Source organism: Aedes aegypti, chromosome 2 (genome assembly GCF_002204515.2).
Source record: "Aedes aegypti strain LVP_AGWG chromosome 2, AaegL5.0 Primary Assembly, whole genome shotgun sequence".
NCBI classification, from domain to species: Eukaryota; Metazoa; Arthropoda; class Insecta; order Diptera; family Culicidae; genus Aedes; species Aedes aegypti.
The window spans coordinates 179116824-179134410 of NC_035108.1; the positions used below are offsets into that span (position 1 = coordinate 179116824).

At 38.8% G+C, this 17587-nt stretch overlaps 1 protein-coding gene across 4 annotated transcripts; it reads right to left on the minus strand.

The window, feature by feature from the left end:
• Nucleotides 1-624: 624 nt before the first annotated feature.
• LOC23687495 (nucleolar and coiled-body phosphoprotein 1) lies at nucleotides 625-16821 on the minus strand. Of its 4 annotated transcripts, none has more exons than XM_011495402.2 (4): nucleotides 16635-16811; nucleotides 7323-8729; nucleotides 2034-2207; nucleotides 625-964 (listed from the first exon to the last, which is right to left on the minus strand). In XM_011495402.2, exons 1-4 carry the CDS (start codon nucleotides 16734-16736, stop codon nucleotides 809-811), a joined length of 1839 nt encoding a protein of 612 aa, XP_011493704.2. In that variant the 5' UTR covers nucleotides 16737-16811; the 3' UTR covers nucleotides 625-808. The 4 variants fall into 4 exon arrangements, with proteins under 4 accessions (XP_011493704.2, XP_021698974.1, XP_021698975.1 ...); XM_021843282.1 differs by lacking the exon at nucleotides 625-964 and adding an exon at nucleotides 987-1751 and having other exon boundaries at nucleotides 16635-16821; XM_021843283.1 differs by lacking the exons at nucleotides 625-964; nucleotides 2034-2207 and adding an exon at nucleotides 988-1751 and having other exon boundaries at nucleotides 16635-16820.
• Nucleotides 16822-17587: the final 766 nt, after the last annotated feature.

Genomic DNA, 17587 nt, shown 5'->3' on the forward strand with positions numbered 1-17587 from the left:
AAGTTATCTGTCAAATCGTACACTTCAGGTTAATTATTTTGAGGCAAGTGAAAAGTAAGAAGACATTTTTCAAAAACTTTTTCTGATTTTTTTCTTCAATTTTTCATAAAAATCAATTTCAGCATGCTGCTTATATATGGTGGGAGTCAAGCTAAAAAATATACACAACCTCATTTGTTTCAATTTAAAGTCTCTAGAATTGGAAGAATCTCAACTATGCAATCCATTACCCACTTGCCCCACGGTACCTTATCTGATCGATTTGAAAATGTAGATACACTTGTTTTATTTACCGCATTATTGGAGGCAATAAATCTCAGAATAGCAATGTTTCATGTAATTGCTTCAAATATAACGAAATGAGGGGTCAACGTGACATAGTCGGCAACACGTTCGCTACATAAGGGGATGGTCATGGGTGGATTTTTCGCTTCATGTATGACCATTCATTAAATCTACGAGAGGGGCTTTCGTACAGTTACTTAAAATAACTAAAATCGATGAACCGTGGTTTACGGAAAGGGTCGCCTGACGAACAAAATTCTTATGTTCCTATACCTACAATAATACAAATCTCCGTCTAAAGGACTGTGATATATAAAAAATACGAAACGGACATTTAACTTTACACTCATATCAATCGAATGGGTGATACACATGATCATTTATTATTTTATTATTTTTTTATGCTTCGCAGAAGAATGTATAAAATTAACATATTACACATGAAGTGATGGCTCATGAATAATTTGCACAATACGATAAAATAATCACCTTATAAAGCCAAAAGAGGTTGTACATTTACATTTCATTCGTCGAATTTAATGGAATTAACCCCCATATCGATGAATCCTCCGCGATATCCACTGCGCTTTTTCTTCGTCTTCTCGTGACGGAATGATTTGCCACGTGTGTGCTTCAAAATCTCATTAGCACGTTCGCCAAATGACCCACGTGCGTTTTTCTGCACATATCGAAAACAAAAAAAAAAACATAAAACTCAATATATTAAACGCTGTTTACAATGTCAAGAACGTGTCATCCTCGATCCGCTATCATGTTGAATCGTTGTCTTTTTAAATGGGCTTTAATTCGAGGCAAATGGTACATTTTAAATTTCTTGCAAAATAGTTTTTATTGCATTTTTTGCACTTCCAATCACCCGGCTTGGGTTTCACTGATTTTCGTGGTACTTTTTCTCTATGTGTTTTTCGCGTTGGATCAGAGAAATTTGCTTCTTTTTGACAATTTGAACATTTCGAATTCTTAGCGTCATTATTTGCATTACACGAGACACATATCCAAACTTTTCTAGGTTTTTTGCACTTCATGCAACGAAACCGATGATTGAAATTATCAATTTTGCAATCGTCACAATGCCAGGTGAGGTGTTTCGGCTTCTCTTTACCACACTTTAAACATTCTTTTCGTTTGGAGTAATTAAGGGTGTCGCAAATGTGACAATCCCAGTCTCCCTTAAGGCGAATTCCCGAGTAATTGGGATTATCTTCTTGACATATGACACATTTCTTATTACTGTAAAAGTTCAAGCTTGAACATGTCAAGCACGCCCAGCTTTCATTCAAGGATTTTTTCGATGCAGCTAACGCCTTCAAGGTTTTGCAATGGGCACATCTCTTTTGATCGTTTGATGTACTCTTTTGACAGATTAGACATTTCCAATGCTTTCCATCCGCGCAAAGCTTTTCTTCATTGTAATCTGCATCCTTCGCAAAACTGATGAATTGTTGCTGAAAAAATTGCGAAAGCGAAATAAAACATTTAATCGAAACAGTTTTATACCAAAAGAAACGTCTAAAAGTATTAACAAGTGCAAGCGTCCTAAATCTTGGCCATGGATGCTAATACGTTAGATATTATTTCTTTAAATTTTCAATTGTTCTTTTGGTAGAAAACCGCAAATCAATGTTTGTATTCACTAGCAATTTCTAAACACCTTGTAAGACTCAGCATGATAGGAGATCGCATAATGATAGCATTCCTTGCAAATGGTCAAGAGTTAGCACACTTACCTTGGCATCAAATGAATTATCCCGCAGTCGGTCATCGATAGAAATGTGTTCTTCCTTGATTCGACGGAACCGATCCACTCCACGCTTTTCGTCACTGTTTGTAAACTTTTTGTTACTGCTGCCATTTCCATTGCTTTGGAATGACTGATTATTTTTATTGGTTGGTGTCGAGAACTGGAAAGGCCAATATGTTGATTAGACGAAATTTACTTTTGCTTTTATAATGGAATGTACGGCAGCGAATGCTTTGGTATAGTTGGTGACAGACCAAATTCGATTGGGCGCACTGTCTGTCCAACTCTCAAAAATCTTTATAACATCCTGTAGCCCCATTGGTGTCTACGAACAAAAATACACTAGCAAAACAAAAAAAAAAAGGAAATAAATAGTACAACAAATATAAAAATATAATCGCGAGCATTATTAATGCCGTTGAGTTTTGTAAATTCATCAAAATTTGACATTATTCCTTCATAAAGGTAGATTTGTCTTCATCGATTTCTTTTCCGACTGGAATTGAAACGAACATCATCTTTACAGGACTATTGCCGTGTTTTCTTGAATAATGCCCTGTCCAGTATATCCTTTCAGCTTTGACCACCTTCAGGATACTAGGTTCTCCGAATAGTTGGACGAGCTCGCGATTCATTCTTCGCTGACACACACCATTTTACTGCACGCACCTTAAGAGCTTGCAAGTCCTCCTTGAACATAGTCCACGTCTCATGCCCGTATAGGACTACCGATCTTATAAGCGTTTTGTACATCGTGCATTTTGTACGTGAGTGAACTTTTCTCGACCACAGTTTCTTTTGGAGTCCATAGGAACGACTTTCATATATGTTGCGTCTTCGTATTTTCCGCCTAACGTCGTCAGCAAAGATCCGAAGTAGACGAACTCATCTACCACCCCGTTTATCGCGTCATTGCTTCCTAGGCGGGCTTTGTCACGATCAGTTCCGCCTACCAGCATGTACTTTGTTTCTGATCCATTCACCTCCAATCCGGCTCTTGTTGCTTCGCGTTTCAGGTGGGTAAACAAATCTGGCACCGTTTCAAATTAATTCCCAATAATATCCATGTCATCCAGAAAAAGCTGTTCTCGTCCATGATCTTCCATAGTTCTGCACAACCAACGCCTTGAAATCGATGAACAGGTGGTGCGTAAGGACCTGATACTCACGACATTTCTGGAAAATTTTTCGCACGGAAAAGATCTGGTCCGTTGTCGAGCGGGCGTTGATGAAATCTGCTTCATAATTTCTCACGAACTTGTTTGCTATAGTTGGTAGACGACGGAAGATAATCTGGGATAGCACTTTGTGAGCGGCGTTAAGGATTGTGATTGTACGATCATTTTTACACTCCAGTTTGGACATATGACGCCTTGTTTCCCTCCGACAGCTGTTCAGCCGATGCAGACAAGCGACCAACCTCTCCGGGTCCATCTTGATGATCCTTGCCAACGACTTTGTTGTTCTTGAGCTGTTGAATGGCATCTTTAACTTCCCCCATCGTGGGAGCTGGTTGGTTTCCACTGTCCGCTGTGCTGACATCGCCATTACCTTCGCTGTCCTGACGCTCTGAGCCATTCAGGTGATCATCGTAGTGCTGCTTCCACCTTTCGATCACCGTCAGTCCGTCAAGATGGTCCCATTATTTATTTATTTATTTCGTCTACCTATACTACATACATTACAATACTTTCTTACATGCTATGGATTACTTCTATTGTTTTTTAGTCGTGTTTTAAGCTGCTCTTTGGACATTTGGACTGTTATTATCCCGGCACATGTCTGCTCACGGCATGAAGCCATTGCGGTATGCGTTGAGTTCCTGATAGATCTACCGCGTGAACGGTGCAGCAACTCCATCTCTTGACCTTTTCCAGGCGGCACTCTTTGTCCGGAAGTAGGCGGGTTTGCTGTTTCCGCTTCAGTTTGTATCGTTCCATGTTTTGCCGCGTACCATGCTGCAGCAATGCAACCCGCGTTGTATACTTCTCCTCTAAAGCCTCGAAGCACTCCACGTGGAACCAATCGTTTCCTAAACTTCTTTCCACGTATCCGACAATGTTTTCGACAGCGTCGTTCATGGCTGTTTTGACTGTTCTCTAGCAGTCCTTAAAAGGAGCCATCAAGCTCTCGCTCATCTAGCCACGCTGCCTCAAGATGCTGCGCGTACGCATTGGCGACATCTGGCGCTAGATTGACCGAGGAGGGCGTTGGTACCGTACACCGTTGATAACGGATAGTTTTGGGCGCAGTTTCACCATCACCAGGTAGTGGTCGGAGTCAATGTTAGCGTCATGATAGGTTCTCATGTCGATTATGTCGGAGAAGCGCCGTCCATCGATCAGAACGTGGTTGATTTTCAATTCTGTCCGTTGAAGTGATCTACAGGTGTACCGATACGGGTGGCTGTGCAGGAAATAGGTGCTTCGAATGACTATAATCTTGCAGGCGGCGAAATCTATTAGTCGTAAACCGTTTCTTGCATATGAAGCCAGATTTGATGATCCTTCATCGCACTAAAATATTTCGGCCATCGGCCTTTCCTTCTTCTTCTTGGCATTAACGTTCTCACTGGGACAGAGCCTGTTTCTCTGCTTAGTGTTCTTATGCACACTTCCACAGTTATCAACAAAGAGCTTTCTATGCCAAAGTTGCGATTTTCGCATTCGTATATCGTGTGGCAGGTACGATGATACTATATGCCCAGGGAAGTCAAGGAAATTTCCATTACGATAAGATCCTGGACCGACCACGAATCGAACCCAGACACCTTCAGCATGACTTTGCTTTGTGGCCGCGGACTCTAACCACTCGGCTAAGGAAGGCCCCTTCCTATCCGTCGATTAAAAATCAAGTTGCATACCGTATATTACCTTCATACCCACCCCTTATATGTTCTAATAAAAAATTGTTCTGGAAGAAGTGAAACACAATTTAGTTTGTTGTATGTTGTATATTGTTATTCTTATACTTAGTATATGTTGTACACGGTGAATTAATGATTAAAATTCACGACTCATGGGATCAAGAAGCATTCTCTTCTGGAGAGAACGTACACTACATTAGCAGTATTTAATAACACGACGCGAGTTTGAATTAGAAATGCTTTCCTCATTTAACATATATCATCTTGGGAGAAAAACAGAAATAAAATAACCCTATGTTTGAACAACTTTAGATTGCATTCACAAAGCCCTACTCGTCAAAAGTGATTTTCTTATTACTTTTCGGTGTATCATCTCCTCCTGAAAAACTCCTGTTTCCACCGCCTCCGCGACCTCCTCGGAAACCGCCGCCTCCTCGACCGCCACCACCTCGGCCTCCACGTCCACCTCTTCCGCCACCACCTCCACCAAAGCTCTTGCGACCGCTGTCGCCTCCATTAGGATTCGGTTCCTGGCACTTGAAGCAGGAATATCTGCTGGGGAAGTTGGAAAAGCTGCATTTACTGCACTCCCAATTATCTCCGAATGATCCGTTGGGGTTTGCCGTGGAGCACTTGAAACAACTGCCACGTTTGGCAAAATTGCTCACTCCGCAGCTAGGACAATCCCAATCCGCTGGGAATTGCTTTCCTCCAGCGTCACCACCGCCTCCAAAGCTTTTACGGCCACCTGAGAACGGTTTTCCATTTGGATTGGGCGTTTTGCACTTGAAGCACATATGGCGATTGGCAAAGTTCTTGAAACCGCACGTGCATTCCCAATCGTTAGAATCGTCAGCGTTCTTATTGAAGGATTTGCACTGGCCGCACGTTCTTACTCCAGAGTCATTGTAGAACTGACACTTGTCACATTCCCAGGCAGCCCCTTTGTCCCTGTTGTTGAATCCACCAAACGATTTACGCTCACCTCCTCTCTCATTTTGAGCACCCTTCAGAAGGTTCCGAATCCAATTACGGCCACATGAAAAGAAAGGAAAGAAACGGAGAAAATTAGCACATGATTACACGATAACACCGCGTGAGGCAATCATAAGAATAATGAGAGTATTACAGACTGTCAGAATTTGAAGGTAAACGATCTGATAAATTTTGTTTCAAGTGCTTGATTTTTCTCTATTTCTTTCCTTCCTATTCAGCACAAATAATTTTATGATTTGCAATTTCTCATTATTCTTAGAAAGCGACAGTTGTTAAATTGTACGAAGCCTATGTACTCAACATAATCATCTATAGATTACATCGAAACAACATCTGCTTCTTGTGTTTGCTTTGGGAGAGTTATTAAGTGCTAAGAGAATTGATTGTCCACAGAGCACTCCTGAACATCTCCCGAAATGAATATTGTTTTAGTGACTAGAACGGCTGTCATGGAGCGCAAATTCTGGCGGATTACTTCCAATCACTTCTTCAAAATAACTGGAAATATTTGCTGGACGAGTTTCTGAAGGAAATGTTTAAGAGATTTCTGGAAGGATCCTTAGAGGAGTCTCTGAAGCTATTCCTGAGCAAATATGTGTACAATCCCTGAAGCTTTTTCTCGAGAAATCCGTGAAGAGATGCCTAAAGAAACTAGAAAAAAGTCTCGTAGGAATTTTTGAAATATTTTATGTGCTCTGTACAAGATGCACTTCCAGGAGGAAAAGAGAAAAACAACTTCAGATACCATTTTGCTTTAAGAAGAGATTCCATTGGAATATGCAATGAAGTAGAACCCAAGTTTCTAAAAAAAAATAACAGCTACCAATCGTGCACTTCTGTGTAGTGCAAAACATTTACTTATATAGAACATACATATTTTCAGTTGAGGGAACATCCATCGAGTACGTCACGTGAAATTTGTAAATAATTAACGAAATGATTTCAAATTAAATAAATCGGCAAATTAAGGCCCAAGCAAAAATGGAACAAATGTAAAAAGTGAAAAAACAGTTTCGCCGTTAAAATCGACAAATCGAAAAAAATAAAAACACACAGCTGTTTTATTTCCAAAATAAAAAGGCTGTGTGTTTTTATTTTTTCAGATTTGTTGATTTCAAGGGCGAAAACTGCTTTTTCATTTTTGACATTTGATTTATTTTTACTTGCACCTAAGGCACGGTGTTCATTTTACCACCCCTGTTCATTTTACCACCACTTCCCCTATGGTTTTTCAGAAAGTTCTAGGGTATGAAGGATAGATGAAGGTAAAGTGATCATTAAAACTTGGGTTCTCATTCAAGCACACGCTACAAGTGTTCTCTGATTGAACCACAATAACATATCTGCTATTTTTTAACTTATTACCATTATTTTTTCCATGCTTTTAATAAAAGGATTTATTACAGCACTTACCTTATTCTTATTTCCTTCTCCGGCTTTGACGAAGTTGCTGTAGTTGGCTTTCTTGGCCGGTGGTTGCTGGGATTCCTCTTCCTCTTCAGCATCTTCATCCTCCTCGTCTTCCTCTTCATCCGCCTTTCTCTTCTGGGTTGCCTTGCCCTTGGCCGGCGTTGCTACGGCAGGTTTCTCTTCCGGTTCCTCGTCCGACGAATCTTCACTCGATGATTCCTGCTTTTTCTTGGCGGGAGTTACAGCAGCCGGCTTTTTCGCTGGTGGTTGTTCCTCCTCCTCCTCGCTGGAATCTTCGCTCGATGATTCTTGTTTTTTAGCCGGGGCTGGTCGCTTGGCAGCTGGGGTTACAGCAGCTTTCTTTGGTGGTGCTTCTTCTTCTTCCGATGAAGAATCATCACTAGATTCTTGCTTTTTCGCCTGGGCTGCAGCAGGTTTTTTTACTAGGGGCTTCACTGCTGGAGTTTCTTCCTCGGAGCTTGAATCGTCGGAGGATTCTTCCTTCGCCACTACAGCTTTAGCTGGTGCTGGTTTCTTGACAACTGCTGGTTTGGAATCTTCTTCATCGTCGTCGGAGCTGCTGTCAGACGATTCTTCCTTCTTGACTGGAACCTTCTTGGCAGCAGGGGTAGCCTTGGCCGGTAACGCCTTTGCTGGTGTCTTGGCCGGGGTACTCGCCGCTTCGGAGTCATCTGAGTCTGATTCGCTGTCACTGGTTTCGGCCTTCTTCTTGGCCGGTGCCGGTGTTGCCTTAGCTGGGACCTTGGCTGGGGTAGGCTTTGCTGGTGTCTTTGCAGCTTGTTCCTCTTCTTCGGAAGAACTGTCTTCACTGGAAGACTCCTGTTTCTTGGCTACTGGTGTCGCCTTAACAGGAGCTGCCTTTGCTGAGGGAACTTTTACTGGGGTTTTTGCAGGAGCGGGCGTTTCTTCTTCAGAAGATGAATCATCACTACTGGATTCTTGGGCTTTCTTAGCAACCGGTGTTGCCTTCGCTGGCGTCTTAGCTTGAGGCTTTACCGGAGTTTTGGCCGCCGGTTTCTGTTCCTCTTCTTCTGAGGAAGAATCATCACTGCTGGATTCTTTCTTTTGAGCCTTGACCGGAGCCTTGGCGGGTGTTTTGGCCGGTGTGGCTTTCACAGGGGCTTTCTTCGGGGCGGCTTCTTCTTCGGAACTGTCTTCGGAGCTGGAAGAATCCTTCTTGACACCATTGCCGTTGACTGCTGCTTTGCCATTTGCCGCTGGTTTGCCGTTAGCAACCGTCTTCTTCGGTGCCTGTTCTTCCTCTTCATCTGAGGAATCTTCAGAGCTGGATTCTGCCGTTGGCTTAGTTACCGACACTTTCTTGGTACCAGTTGTCTGATACTGCTTGATAACATCTTCTAAACGTGGAGATCCTTTACCGATGACGGGCTGTAGAAGAGAAAAGGCATATTAGTTTCTCTCACATATTTTAGAAGTACAGTCACCCCACAGTTATGAATCAACTAAAGATCACTTTATAGAAAAGAAACATGATTAAAAATTATTGTTATGATTAAAAATTATTGTTATGATGTTCAAAAAAGAATTGTTACCCTTATATTGCAGAACATAATTTTTTTTTTCTCATAAATAGGTATACCTCGAATTCAACGGTTATTTTCGAGAAAATTACGTTTTTGAGATTGAGAGTGTTCATCAGAGATGTCCATCCCAAAAATGTGGATCACTGAAAGTCGATTCCTGTTATGAATCAAACGGCCTATATATGGGATCAGAACAACAGCAATTTATATGCGAGGTATTATTTTTATCTTTGAGTAGCTTTCAGGATTTTAGATGGAATTTTCTACTGATATCAGTAAAAGTTTTCCGCAAAACTTCTGGACGGATCTCTAACAAGATTTTTGAAGAGTTCCTGTAGAAATTATCCCGATTTTTTTCATAAGACGTACGATGGCTCATAAGAAATACATGAGCATGTTTCTTAAAATATTAAAAAAACAAACTGCTCAACCTATCCTTGAGATATTTCTTGGCGAGAACTTCACAGATTCTGGTGAAAAAAGAAGAGTTCTTGTTGAAATTATTCAAGATTTTTTTTCAACAGACGTATGTTGGCTCATAAGAAATCCATTAGCATGTTTCTTAAAATATTCAAAACAGCTTGATGAATGCCCAACCTTCCTTGAGAAATTTCTTGGCGAGAACTTCGCGGATTCTAGTGGAAAACTTAGGAACATCCGAAGAAACCTTTTGAATCTTATGAAAATCTTTCAGGATGGTACTCGAAAAATTCTTCATCTTACTCCCGAGAATATCTAGCGTGAGTTTCTGTTGGGAGCTCATCAACTACCTGATACTTTGTTAAATTTTAAGATTCCTGTCAAGATTCTTATTGGATTTAGTACAAATCTAGATAACCAGGCAGCCGTTCACTCTGAAAATTTGATCGATTGGTCACCACCAGCGAATGACCGATGACCAAGTTTTCAGCTTGAGCGACTGATTAATTTTCTAGAATCAAGCTTCTGATAATTGTAGGTGTGACTTCTTAACATCTTCAGCTAATTGTCTGATTCCTTGGATAGTAAGCGGCGGTTGGTTTACTCCCAATAGGGCACTGGTAAACTGAACACTGGTAGAAGAATCACAACCTGTCTTCTAAAACTGTTTTAAAATGAATAACTTTTTTAACATTTTTTCGATGTGTACATTGCTTAAATTTTGCATACAATGAGCTCGCGTTAAAAAACTATGGAGTTCCTATTATTTCACACAAGAATTTTATGACAAAATGATAAGCCGATTTATTCAGTTACTTGCGACGTTTTTCTACCAGTGTAAAATCCTCACTGGAATTTACAGTGCAGGATATTGACGTTAATTTCGTCTAAAATGATCTGCCTCGCTCGTATAATTTGTTTGACGTTATGTCAACACCGTTGATTCGCCAGCATAGTAAGCCTTGAAGCCTTGCAGTGCATCTGAATCAAAACATTTGGCAACAAAAGCCCGATATGCTTTAAATTGTAAACATGAACATTTTCCGCTAGTTATTGGCTTTTGATGTTATTTTGGCTTTCTTTGGGAATGTGTGAGCAAAATGGTGTGGTAACTTGTAATATTCTTTATGTGCGACTGTAGTTTTCCGACTTCAAACAACAACTACTAACCTCCCCCGCCCCTTGGTGCAATGTGAATGAATTTGTTATCAAATTTATATCGAAAAAAATAACGCAAATTTCAATCGTGTGCACCTTTCTCGTCCAACGTTTAAAGCAATAAATAGATGTCAAACATAACGTTTTTCTATTGGCGCATTTGCTCAAAAGGACACGCGGCGTGCCCCAGAGGAAACGAACAACCGCGGTTTAGCTCCCATTTTACTTCATTCTTCTGGGAGATAACATTGCAGTGTTTCATCGAATGCGGTTGTTCCTTTTCTGAACCATTCGCCACATTCGCCACGTGGAATTTCGGGCGAATGCGCGTTTCAGGAAACTTTACAACACACGTGGCTATGTATCATATCAAGTTCAATTCCAATGTATTGACTGTGAATTAGATGTGTATGTGTATTAGAACTAAGTTGAAGGTGATAATTCCGCATTTTTTAAGAAAACTTCACCTCCAAACACTAGCGATTTTGCGATGGGATGTTGACGTTTGATCACGAATCTAGTTTTGTTTATTACCACAGGATTGCTATGATTTAAATGAAGCAGAAACCTCCGTCTGACGTGTACATTTTTAGACGAGTGCAAGGTTGATTAATTTATCGCGGTGTTATGTTGTTTAGTTTCCTTGAATTAAATTAATTCAAATCTACTCTGCTTTGGCACCACAGTTTGGAATGCATACAAAACATTTGTCTCCGATTTCTCAGACGTAGCGCCCGACATAGCATCAGATCCGCTGTCCAGCAAGAATACAATGGCAGACGTTTGAGGAGGAGAAACGATTACCGAATTCCGGTGTTCAACCAGAGTCGCGTTCTATAAACTCAGAAAAAAAATACTAAGTAATTTTTTTAGTTGTTGTTTCTTTGTTAGATGGAATTAATTCTAATCTTTGGCCATTTATGTATCGATTGATTAGGATCTTAACTTAAGGATTAATCTTAAGGATCGATTTATGTCGAATCGATTAGGTGTCTTAAATGCACATGTTGAGCGTGAGATGACGAATAAACGAGGTGAAGATACCCAACTGATCCGACATAATCAAATGCTCCTAGAGTTAATATATTTACAAAATGTTTGACTTCATAACATTCATTTCCAACAACATTTAATAAGTCACAATATTTAATGAATTAAAAACTTTGTTGAAAAATATGCTTAGGAGTTAAAAAATATTAATGTTTATGACGATGTGTTTTTCTTACAAAAATGTTTTGTGTGACACTGACATTTTTTTAGCATTTAGCAATTTAAAAGTTTCTTCCATTAAAGATTAAAATCCCCAATGACATATTATCCTGGTTATCGGTCACAGTTTAAGTCAATCAGGGACGATTGTTTACAGAAAGTCTTATGCTATTTCTGGTTGTTTGCAAACTTCTAAGTTTTCAATTATAAAGATAAATAAGACAAATGGCTCAATCATGATGGTCGTCATGGGTTCTAGTCAAAAGAGGTGTTCTGCAATTGGATATTTGAGTAGGTATAAAGGCTGCGTTGTTTTCCGTTTATGAATCATAAGCAAAATTTCCCTTGGGATCACTTGAATGATATTGAGAAACTATTAAAAGCGGTGGTAACAATTTTGACAAGTTGAATAAAATGTTCTTGTAGCAACAGTACAAAGGTTGGTTTTTGTTGACGAACTGGTGCTGTGAATAATACAGTCGAAGGATCGTCAACTAAGGTGAACCTTAGCTGAAACGATTCGAATAAAAGTTCGTAATTTATATAAACAAACTGTTGACAAGCTTGATAGTTTTGTTGGGTAACTAGATTATAGATTTTTTGTTTTTATCGCCTGGAGCCAGAACAGGAATATTTCTCGATTACTTTTTCAAATCGACGTAAGTAACTTCCATACGGTTTTGAGAAAATTAATTCAGAAGAATCACAACCTGTCTTCTAAAACTGTTTTAAAATGAATCACCTATTTGACATTTTTTCGCCGTGTACATTGCTTAAATTTTGCATACAATAAGCTCGCATTCAAAAACTAGGGAGTTCCTGTTATTTCCCACAAAAATTTTATTACAAAATGATAAGCCGATTTATTCAGTTACTTTCGACGTTTTTCTACCAGTGTAAAATCGACTCAAGTAGTGTTTTGTTTCGATTCGTGGTTAAGTCACTTTGTCTCTCCATACAGCGGAGCGGCGAAAGTAGTGGTTAGGTAGCGAAAGTTGAAAATCTTACTTTCGTCGTTTTGTAAATCCGGAAAGTAAACGTTCTAAAAGTGAAAAATCGAGTTGGTTTAGAGCAAAATGTGTAGAATTTCGTCTGCGAAACACGTAGAATCGATAAAGCAAGTTTATATACTTTTTTGACTTGAGTCTGTTTGAATAAGTTTTCGAGATTTCATTTGAAACGTTTCATCGCCAATATCTCAATTTACGCTACTTTAAGTGAATACCCCTATTATGTGTAAAACCTGTGATTTTTTAGCTAAGTAAAATAAAAATTATGTCTGGTAATGTTCAAGGTCATTGGATCACTAGAAGCCGAGACTTTAACCTCCAGACTTGACTATTCAACAAACATTTATCTCATTCATATTGAAATTCATTTAATTTCAGATCGTACAATAGATCTGATTACTAAAACAAGGAGAAAATGCAAAACCATTTTTCGTTACCCTTAAATTCGACGAAAATATTTCACGCTTTCTGGAGACTACCTTTTTTGCAACAACCTTGGAGTAGAAATCTAAAAAAAAATTGGACGAGTTTTCTTGTCTAATTCTGTACATTTTTCGAAAAATTTACAGTGTAAAAAGCTTGCCCGCCGCCACCAGGTGCGCTAGTGTTCGAGTTGATTTTGGCAGCTGTTTTTGTTGTCATCTTTCCCATCTGTTCTGTGCAAATAGTGTTTTTGTTTTGTTTCGTGGTTAAGTCACTTTGTCTCTCCATACAGCGGGGCGGCGAAAGTAGTGATTAGGTTGCGAAAGTTGAAAATGTTACTTTCGTCGTTTTGTAAATCCGAAAATTAAACGTTCTAAAGGTGAATCGAGTTGGTTCAGAGCGAAACGTGTAGAATTTCGTCTGTGAAACACGTAGGATCGATAAAGTAAGTTTGTATACTTTTTTTGACCTGAGTCTATATGAATAAGTTTTCAAGAATTCTAGAAATACTCGAATGCGACTCATGGAACCACACTGAAAAATCATGGTTACATATCATTATCGCTTAATTAAATTTTGCAGAAAACCGCGAAAAAACGACTACATGTAGGCAATTTTAAAGAAATTTACTAACATCGAACAGAAATTCAATTATTTCAGAAAAATGGGCAGATTGGTACGTCGAAATTCGTATCATCTTTCTTGGGATATATTTTAAGCTTCCTCACAAATTTTCAGACTGACACCATGCACCACGCAGCCTCGGGCTGTAAATCTTGTTAATAAAGATAATAATAATAACTGACACCATGTCCAAATTCTTATTTAAAACTTAAAGTTTATGGACGTTTGTCAATACCACATCGAACATGGGTCTGGTATTTTACATTATTTTCATAGAATTTAACATTTTTAATCCTTCAGTCGTCGCGCGGTTTGCTACCGTCAGAACCACCTTGTCTTGTACGATAAGCGAGGTTTTTTCACCACTGTTGTACAAAATACAACAGCGCGACGACTGAAGTGTTAACACAAAAAACTTCACAACAAACAATTTGACAATAGTTAAGACAAACAATTTACTACAAGTAACAATGATATTAGTTCACTGTTGATAATAAATAAAATCGCATGACACGGTGATCAATTTATGGTACTACTAATATAATGAATTTGTATGATTCCAATAAATAAAAGTTGGGCTGATGAAAGTTTGGTAAGAATTTCAGTGCAATAAAACCAAAACTCATGATTAGGTACCGTAAAACGGGGTAACTTTGATAATGCGGGTAACTTTGATAGTGCGTAACCCACCGCATACTAAACGAAATATTATAATTTCTGTTAATCAGTTAAGCAAAACGAGTGCAAAACTAAAGAATATTAGTATGACACTTCATGTAAGAGCGGTTTTCATTTGAATCAAGAACATTTTAGGCTTTTTATACGAATTCAAAAAATTTACACAATTTTAACATTTTCGAAGCGCTTACAAACAATCTGTTCTACGATCACTATTTGATGTAGTTTTGAATAGTTGGCCACTTATCTTTGATAGCCTAGTTATCAGAGAACTTGAATACGATCTCAAATCTCTTAGCGAAAAGCATTTTCACAAACTGGGACCATTTTTGTAATCTAAGTCAGAAATTTCCATATAACGTTAAACGCCTAGAGGTATGCAATGCCCTACAAATGTTCGCTATTCATTCAATTTTGTTCGAATCATACTCCATTATCAAAGTTACCCCAAAACAGAAAACCAACTTTCGATTACAGGTCGGACTCGATTATCCGGAGACTCGATTATCCGGTGACTCGATTATCCGGGATTCGATTATCCGGAATTTTAGACTCGATTATCCGGAATTTGGTTTTTGATGTTCTTGTTTTTCAATTTTTATGCATAAATCTAAGAAAATTTGGTATTGCAATATACAATATGAATGGTTTTGCAGTTTTGAACGTATTTGGGTTTGAAAAAGTTTTTTTTATGTACGCTGATCAAAAAATTTTGTTTTCTTGTGAAGACCCCTACTGTTCCTAGAAATAATTTCTGGCTACGACACCGCATCATATAAATAAAACAACGAAAAATGATAATATTTTAGTTCTTTTATCGAAGATTTCAATTTTTTTCTTAGTGATTCGATTATCCGGAGGATTCGATTATCCGGAGTGAAATAAAAATCGATACTCCGGATAATCGAGTCCGACCTGTATATGAAAAAATATATATCCAATCAAAATAAATCTTTTGCCAATTTATCGACTGTAATCGATAGCTAGGATGCCAGTACTTGTTTTAAAAATATAAATTGTAAATCTTTGAAACAGCATACAAAAATATTCAAGTTTTCTTCGAAAAAACTATCAAAGTTACCCCGTTTTACGGTACTATGATTTTCCGTCTAGGAACACGTTTTAAAAGCCCCTCTCGTTCCATAACTAGCTCGATATTTCTATGAGATAATGATCCCTCCAACCCCTCATGAAGGTTTGACTGTAATTGACAGCGATGCTATTGATATTATTAAGGGGGCAGAATCCGTCGTTAATTTCAAAATTTTCAGAAGCAGTTTTTTTTCGTTAAAAATTAAGAAATTTTATAGGAAAATGTGTTCACTGTATTCTATTCTTCAACCGAAATACAGTGAACACATTTCCATCGAATATTTCTTAGTTTTGAACAGAAAAACTGCTTTTGCAGTTTCGATGATGACGATGACGGAGCGTTGCACGTCAAATCACAGGTAAAATGTTTTTTGTATAGTTTCAAATCTTTTTGATGAGAAATTCTGAGTTTAATCCAACACTGATCCATATATGTGGGTTATCCATAACTGTGGTGCGACTGTAATTCTATATCCTGGATTTCCATCGCTGATGTCGATGTTTTCTCGAACAAAAGGATGGATTATTCTCGGCCTTAACGGTCTGCAATTGACGGAAGTATCACCAACTTTTCCCAGATATTATGTTTGAGATTATCGTGCCCCAACGTGGCCATTTGAGGACCACATCGGGTAAGCAATTATCTCCTTTAATATATTGATCTAGGAGAATTACTAAGTGCTAGGAAAATTGGAATTCTACAAAACACTCCTGAACATCTCCATAGAACTGTTTTCCCGAACACCACATTTTTTGAAGATTACGCACTGAAAACCGAGCAATGCTTCCTTCAGACTCAGAATAAAGCTGGAAGCAAGAATTCAAGGTCTCCCAGCACGCCTCCCAACAGAGATAACACGCGGTCGATTGTCGCCATTTGCAAATTATTTCTATTTTAATTTATTTAAACTAGAATTTACATCCAATTTATCACGAAATAAACCATCCAAACATTGAACACACTTTAGCAATCGATAAATAATACCTTGAAGTGAACGACAGCAGAAATGGAAATGCGTCGCAACAAAAACACGTGTTGGGAGCCGGGGAGGGCCGGAGTTTTCAACCTTAAAATACGGCCACTTTATGGCACCGATCCGCACCAATCCATATTCCCCGGGGAGCACTCAACTTACCGATTTGAATTTCTTCTGGTACACTTCCGCAAGGGTTTTATCTTTCCGGGAAAGATAATCCAAAACAAGCGCCTGCAGGATGGTTTCACTGGCAGCAGCCATTTTTATCGAGCGAAAAGACGGAGACTGCTCGCTAACTTTGCCACTACACGAGTACAGCGAAGGAGGCGACTTTGAAGTTACCAGAGCTGTGGATTTGGAGTGCACAACAACTACACACAAAACTTATTCCTGTATGGATAACGACTCGCGTAACAGTATTTGTGATTTATTTACGATTTTGCTTTACCTTGGAACCACGTTTTTCAAACGCGATGGGACTTCCAAACCGTTTGAGCTGCGTGTGCAAGAAAGAGTCCAGAACAGCAGAGAAACAGAGATGAGAGAATAACAAAAATATTATTTTTCTTTCAGTTGGTAATAATTATCCCAAGTATCCCCGCTCAAAATCGGTTCGCATCTCTTTCTAAAGAATGCACGGAATCGCAAAATTCAAGACTAACAATTCAAAAGGCCTCATCTCCAAAAAGTAAACAATGAGAAAAATGCAATCTCGTTTTGTCAAACAATAAATCAAATTTATATTATGAATTTAAGCTTTTTATGTTATTTTATCGTCCAGAAAGTCGATGGATAAACTGATTTATAGCTATGAATATTCATTACTATCATTTTAACAAAAAATCCTGCTAAAAAACGAGTCAAAGGAAATGAGGCTTTTATTTCACCAAAAGCTGTGCAGCCCTTTTCATTTGTGCCCATAGACGCCGGCCGACGCTGATGAGGCCTGTGAGTTGACGCCTTTGTTTACTCTAAAATGTGTTGAGGCCTTCTAGTTGTGGCTTGTTTTTTCATCATCTTCAGATGTGGCCTTTTGAAAATCATTCAAAATTGATGATAAAATACGATAATTGAAGTGTAGAAGAGTTTACGTGGTAAAGCAAGGTACATGG